This window comes from Triplophysa rosa, linkage group LG5 (genome assembly GCF_024868665.1).
Source record: "Triplophysa rosa linkage group LG5, Trosa_1v2, whole genome shotgun sequence".
Taxonomy (NCBI): Eukaryota; Metazoa; Chordata; class Actinopteri; order Cypriniformes; family Nemacheilidae; genus Triplophysa; species Triplophysa rosa.
Window position 1 is genome coordinate 2,729,231 of NC_079894.1, and position 7,075 is coordinate 2,736,305.

Sequence of the window (7,075 nt, forward strand, 5' to 3'; positions counted from 1 at the left end):
GTTATGGCTTATATCAAAACAAACCAACTGCAGTTGGATTGATATCAATTGGAATGCACAATAAAAAACTCAATTTTTAAAAATCATGTTAACTCATTTTGGAAATAAACTCTTTATATTTGTTCCAGGTTGTCAGCTGCGGCACATCAAGTGAAGTTGGACATGTTGAGTTCCAAGCACACGTGAGGGCAGGTGATGTTTATTCATGCCAGTTCAAAAGTTATTTTAATGCTACACACTAGTTTTAAATGCATGATGTGTGGATCGGTTTATGAAAATGACATACATTTATTTCATACAAATATAAACATGATTGAAAGAATGAAACAATAAAGGATTCTCCTGAGGTTTGTCTGAACACGCAATTAATGTGTCATAACTGTATTATACATACAAGTCCACTGGCGTACACAACTTCTGTGATATTTTCTGACCTTCCCCTTTAAGAGTCATCATGATTGGTCAGCAAGACTTCCGGCTCATCTCACTACTGGGACACTTTATAAAGAGACCCGTCTGTAAATAAACATTCTGTCACTGTTTACATGCCCTTCTCACACACTGTCAAGCAGCAAAATATGACAAGTAAGGGATAATCCACAGCTAGCCGTGCGTTAAGTAAGTAATAATGTACAGGCAGCCGGTTGTTATGGCAGAAATAAGCCCAGACAGTGTGATCAGGACGTGAAGCGGAGGGTCTTGTGTCACACTGAAGGGGATTATTTCGCTGCCTGTACATTATCCCGCTTATTACACGGCTACTTGCCACATGAGAAAAAAATGGACATGAAATGTGAATTTGAAATATTTTATTATCTTATTTTTACTGAATGCAAGACCTTCTGCGAGGAAAAGCCATTTAGTTTCGGTTTTAAGGTAAGAAACGACGTTCAAACGTCACGAACAGGCAATTTGGTTTAATCGTGTGTAAATATAATGTCATGTATGTTATTAAAAGACATATTTATAATTAATTTATCAAAAAAACCTGTCAAAATGATTTGCTGGATCCCAGCGACCATGTGTTATTAGTTTTGAGCGGTTGTTATCTGGGAATAAAGAACATGCAAATGTCGCGACTGTCATGGTTCTGTCCCACCTTGTCTTGCTTTTCTTGACCTAGTGGCAGAACCATGATAGAACCTCTTGTTTTATGTGGAGAGAGTCAGTTTTGGCATTCCATATACTCCCTCTCTCCGGTGTGGCGTCTCTGTTCCCGCCCTTTCGTCTCCTCGTTATTGTTTGTTAATAATTAGTTCATGCCCCGCACCTGCTTCCTCTTGATTTGTCCCCTTTATAATGCCCTTGTGTCTTCTGTCTCGTGCTGGTTCATTGTCGTTTGTCTGGTGAGTGCCTGTTCTGTGTTAGTCTAGTCTAGTGTAGTCATTTGTAGTTCATGTCATGTCATGTCATGTCATGTTATGTTTATCTTAGTCTTGTTAGGTGTATTTAGTCTTAGTCCTGTCCTGTTGTAGATTCCCCTGTTTTGTTTTGTTACCCCCACGTGGGTCTTTGTTTTGTATTTATATTTTATTAAATGTCTTGTTAACCCCTTATCCGCTGTCTGCGTCTGGGTCCTCTGTACTGTGTCCTTGTTCCCTCACCATTCATGACAGCGACTGGCCAATCAGAATCAAGCATTCCACCGCACTGTGAAATGAAAGGTTTTAATGCACGACGCGGAGGCCAAGAACCACCCGACGCGAAGCGGAGTGCATTAAAATCCTTTAAATCATGGCTGCTGTGGATTATCCCGCTTATACCATGGCCATTTGCCAAGTGACAGCTGTTATTGATGTTTACAGTGTCATTTTAGATCAAACAGGTGAAAAGGACAGTTATTTTCGTCAGTTAATTTTAAATGTTTTCAAACTGACTGGAGCCACCCGTGTGTTAAAGGGTTTTAATGCACACCTTCCAGCCAATCAGAATCCCGTTTTCAAACAGACCATGGTATAACGGGAAATAAACACCATAAAAACCTAGGAAAGTATCATAAAGGCAATGTATAAAATGTGTCCGTCACTTCAATCTCGGCATGCCTGAATGACATCTCACTCTGGATGAACGACCATCACCTGCAGCTGAACCTTACAAAAACTGAACTGCTCGTGATCCCGGCCGACCCGAACACCCAGCACGACCTTTCCATCCAACTCATCAACCATTTCTCCTTCCAGAACGACCAGAAACCTGGGAGTGGTGATCGACGATCAGTTAAACTTCACAGATCAGGTTGCCAGCAGCACCCGGTCCTGTAGATTCATCCTCTACAATATTAGGAGAATTAGACCTTTCCTGTCTGAGCATGCTACACAAGTCCTACTCCAGGCTCTTGTTCTGTCCAGACTGGACTACTGCAATGCGCTACTGGCTGGACTTTCAGCTTGCACAACCAAACCTCTACAGATGATCCAGAATGCAGCGGCAAGAGTGGTCTTCAATGAACCAAAGAGAGCGCACGTCACTCCTCTCTTCACTAAGTTACATTGGCTCCCTATAGTCGCTCGCATCAAATTCAAGACTCTGCTCCTGGCCTACAAGACCACCACTGGTTTGGCACCTTCACTCACTAATACAGACTTATACACCCGCCCGATCCCTGTGCTCTGCAATGGAACAGCGTCTTGTGGTGCGATCCCACAAAGGGAAAATCACTCTCACGCACTTTCTCCGGATGTGTTCCACGACTCTGGAACCATCTCCCTCTTGCTACAAGATCTGCGGATTCTGCAGCGGTCTTTAAGAATCGGCTAAAAACACATCTCTTCCGTCAACATCTGACCCATTAGTACAGTCTTCTACTTCTTTTCTTCTTTCCTATCCCCCCCCAAAAAACTTTGAACTTGGTATACTGTGATAGGCTGACTGAGACCAGTTTTACTGCACCGGTGCATTGTTGTTCTTTTGTTGCACAAATTGCTTCTATTGTTTTCTGCTACTTTGTACGTCGCTTTGGATAAAAGCGTCTGCTAGATGACTAAATGTAAATGTTCAATCCGTCCAGTTTCAGAGAGATGAGAATCTTCAGACTCTTCAGTCAAACATGCTCAAAGGCTCAGTTACTGATGTTCGTCTAAATAAACATAGCGAGGTTTTCAAGTTTAAAGTGCTTCAAGGAATGAAAACCTGTTGAGCTCTCAGTTCAGTTCAAAACAAAGATGCTTTATTCTGATATCAAGGTTCAAAGTTTATTATGGGTGACATTGAAGCTTTTTTGTGTTTGACAGTGTGTCAGCTAGACTAAACTTGATCATTTACAGCCATTGTCCAAGTTCCTAGATTATAAATGTACGAATAAAATAGGTTTTATTTTTATCATGCCATTGTTTTAAGTACAATCTATGATGTGTGAATATGATGATTTACATCGATAACACAAGCGACGGCCTCAAATCAGAGAGAGCGAAATAAAGAATACAGACTGAACGCTCTGGTATTGTTTATTTTTCACATTTTATTTCTTCAACGTCCTCTAGTATGAGACAGCAAAGACATCTGTGGAAATAAATGCTCTGTTTGGAGAGAAAGTACATGAATAATAATATTAATAAATGATAATAATTACAGTAATAAAACAGTCTGCATTGGTATCGTTAGGAACAGACAGAGAACAACTGTACAGAGGAAGGAGGCACCTGTGTCACCCGGCCAACAGTTGACATCACCGCTAAACAAACCGTGAAGTTGAAAGGTCTTTGCTGTGGCGTTTGGTGTTGGATCGGATGAAAGATAATAAACCGAAATGTAGTTTTGGGGGAGACAAACCGTTGTTAGAACTAAACTCATCTTGGTCTTTCAGTTGATTCTGTGTTTCTCAATTCATCATTCCAAAAACAACCAGTTCATGGACTCAAGCGCCCAACCCAAAAGTCTTTCTGTGTCTCTCGTGCTGATATGATGTGGCTCCCCAGAGGACGGGGCTGGTGGGACGTTGGTTTTACACAAAGGGGCCGGTGATGCAGCTGCTGCTGCTGGTCACGTCAACAGAAAGACTTTCTCATCAGGCTGCGTGCGATCGATCGCTCGCCGCGTCACACCCCCCCCCCCGCCGACGTCTACAGGATGAACTTTGCCAGGAAGAATCCGATGAAGAGGGCTGCTATGACCACCAGGAGCGACGGAAGCGAGCTCACGCTGGACTCTCGTCCAATCAGAGAGTTGGAGTTAGACGTTCTATGTTCGCTTCGTTGGGTCTTTCGCAGTCTCAAACCGTCGTCCTGATAATAAGACACGAAAGGTGATGAGGACGTAAGGTACGCTCAATCCTCATTGGAATGAAACAGAATTGACTCACCTTTAACTGGCGGTTTTCCTCGCTCAGCTTGCTGACCTGCATCTGCAGACGTTTGCACTCGTCCACGATCTTCTTCATCTCGGAGTCGTCCAGAGCGCCGCTGACACTTTTAGGTGCCGACAGCCCGTCTCCTTTAGAAGAGTTGAGCGCCGGCGCCGCTTTAACTGCGTCCACATCGTTCTGGACAAACACACAAATAGACTATGATGCAAAACTTCGGTTCATTCTTTACTCTGATTCAGGAGAGATTTCTGTTGAAGGTCATGTGGGTTTAGAACAACATGAGTGAGACAGAACCTCGTCTGCATGCCACATCTGACCCGCGCCTGAACACACGACGTGAATTGAGGCGGGCTGTCATTAGATTCATGACATCACAGAGGATACCATGTGCATTGTGGGTAACAACAGTGGGTGTTTTATGATGCTAAACATCTGTCATAACCAACTGCTAATCTTGACTGATTGGTCGATGACAGTCCAGTATTTGGTTATTTTTCACACACACACACACCTTTCCTCTCCGTCTCAATCTCTCTCTTCACTTACCACTTTATCGTTTTCAGACGGTAGGTCAAAGACACATCTCAGTTTGGAATCCATGAGGTCATCTGGTTTTGCCTCTTTCCACTGCAGAAGAAAAACATGCGTTCAATTCACCAGACACATAAAACACACACACATCATGAGCATGACTAAATGAAGAGTTGAGATAACAGTTCCATAGCAGTTGGTTTGTTTTGATTTAAGCCATTATAACTCAAAAAATACAGATTTTTGAAAATTACTTTCTCATTTTTGAACCAAACTCTTCAAATAGACAATTAATGCCTTGTTTTATGAACTTGACTTCTGGTGTCCCGTTGAGTGACATCATGAAGCAGAAGAGAATCGCTCTTAAAGGGAACCCAGTGTGTACAGAGATGTATGGCTGAACATGTTGTAATAGCCTTACACTACTAGCATTTGTCGTTAGAAACACATCAACTATTTTCAATTCTTTAAAAAGAACCTAAATGTAATGCTCATTTTAACCTAAGGAGGCCGCCATGGTCTTTATCGATGACGTTAAATGGTTGCACGCACCCGCAGCCAAACTGAACACAGACATGCTATAATATAAGAAATAAAATATATATAAATAATGCTAAAATAATGAAGACGAAAAATAAAGACGCTATTTGGTGTATTTTCATACATTTTAATATTGTTGGTCAGAAACAATACAAACATATTAATAACCAAAATCATTTGAATTTATTATATGCACAATGTTTTTATCCATTATAAAATGCATTTTATCCAGATTTTGACTTTTTGATGTTGATTTATCAACGTTATTGTCTTCTCTCTCTCGTCATTAGCTGACGGGGGCTAATATTCACGTGTGCTCTAATACAGAATAAATAACCAAACCGCAAGCATCTTATTATGTGTTTATCAGTATATTCTCATAATGTATAAAGTATACGATAATGGTGGATGATGATGTCTTAAATAGTCTTAACTGTCTTAAAGACGGTGGTTTAAAGCTATGATTTAACGCATGTTTACCTTGAACTGAAGGCGTTCTTCTTTTATGGCAGGCTGGCTGGCTTGTGTCAAGAGGACATAGCGCCACCTACTGTAGGCTGTGTATTTATATATCTGATCTTATGTTTGACGTCTCATATTTTACTGTTATATATGGAAAACGTGTGTGCTTCGCTGTAGCGTTATGAGAACGGTGCTTTATGAGCGTTCGAGTGTTTTGTTCTCATAGCGTTATGAGAACAAAACAAATGGTGGCCTCCGAGTAATTTTTTTTTTTTAAGTTTATGAATACTGTGACAGTTGCACTGTTTTAATTTCACATTTATAAAGTCAATGCCATTGTTAATATATTAAGCCACACATCTCCCTATACCCAAGGTTCCTTTTAAACGCACACACAGACGCACATTCTCTCACTGCTGCCACCTGCTGTTCTGAACACAACACCGCACATACAGCCAGGAGTACAGTGTGTTCAACACACACACACACACACACACACGTGTAAGGAGCGTTACCACGGTTTCTGGGTCTGTGATGTTGGGGGGTGCGAAGATGCTCTGAACCATAAACTTGTGCTTGCTCTTCTCATTTGGATCATATTCAAAGGGCTGCAACATCACTGTGACAGAGACAAACATGAACACACAATATAAACACGAGCGCACACAGCTGAGAAACACGGCCAAGCTTCATCAGAGCTGGTATCTGACCTGAGATAGTGAGCGTGGCTCCGGGTTCAATGATGCCGCTGTTGGGCCGGACGCAGTATCTGCGCGGTGCTGTGGTCTTGACTTTAAAACAAACTCTCCTGTCTGATGGATTCTTCAGCTTGAGATTAGCCGTGACCACATCGGTGAACGGACCTGAAGTAACACAAACCATCGTCATCATCACTCCAAACATCAACACGTGTGTGCGTGGCACAGAGCGATCGGTGCATGACATTAAAATATCACCTGCGAGAGAAGAGCCGTTTGAAACCGCACAGCTCTACTTTCATCATGTGTCACGTCATGTGCTTCAGAGAGTCAAAGCTTCTGCATTCACACACACACACACACACACACACACTCGCACAAAACACTCGCACACACACACACACACACACACTCGCACACGCACACTCACTCGCACGCGCACGCACACTCACACGCACACTCACACTCACTTGCACTCGCACACACACACTCGCACTCGCACACTCGCACTCACACGCGCACACACACACACACACACACACAC

General features: G+C 42.3%; 1 protein-coding gene across 1 annotated transcript in view; it reads right to left on the minus strand.

Annotated features, from left to right (window-relative positions):
• Positions 1–3,208: 3,208 nt before the first annotated feature.
• Positions 3,209–7,075, minus strand: part of vapal (VAMP (vesicle-associated membrane protein)-associated protein A, like) — a 190,174-nt gene continuing 186,307 nt past the window's right edge. Inside the window, exons 3-7 of the mRNA XM_057334027.1 lie at positions 6,544–6,696; positions 6,349–6,452; positions 4,847–4,927; positions 4,298–4,477; positions 3,209–4,220 (exon numbers count right to left, since the gene is read on the minus strand). Coding sequence (XP_057190010.1) covers positions 4,059–4,220; positions 4,298–4,477; positions 4,847–4,927; positions 6,349–6,452; positions 6,544–6,696 — 680 coding nt within the window. The 3' untranslated portion in view covers positions 3,209–4,058. The remainder of the gene's footprint in view (positions 4,221–4,297; positions 4,478–4,846; positions 4,928–6,348; positions 6,453–6,543; positions 6,697–7,075) is intronic.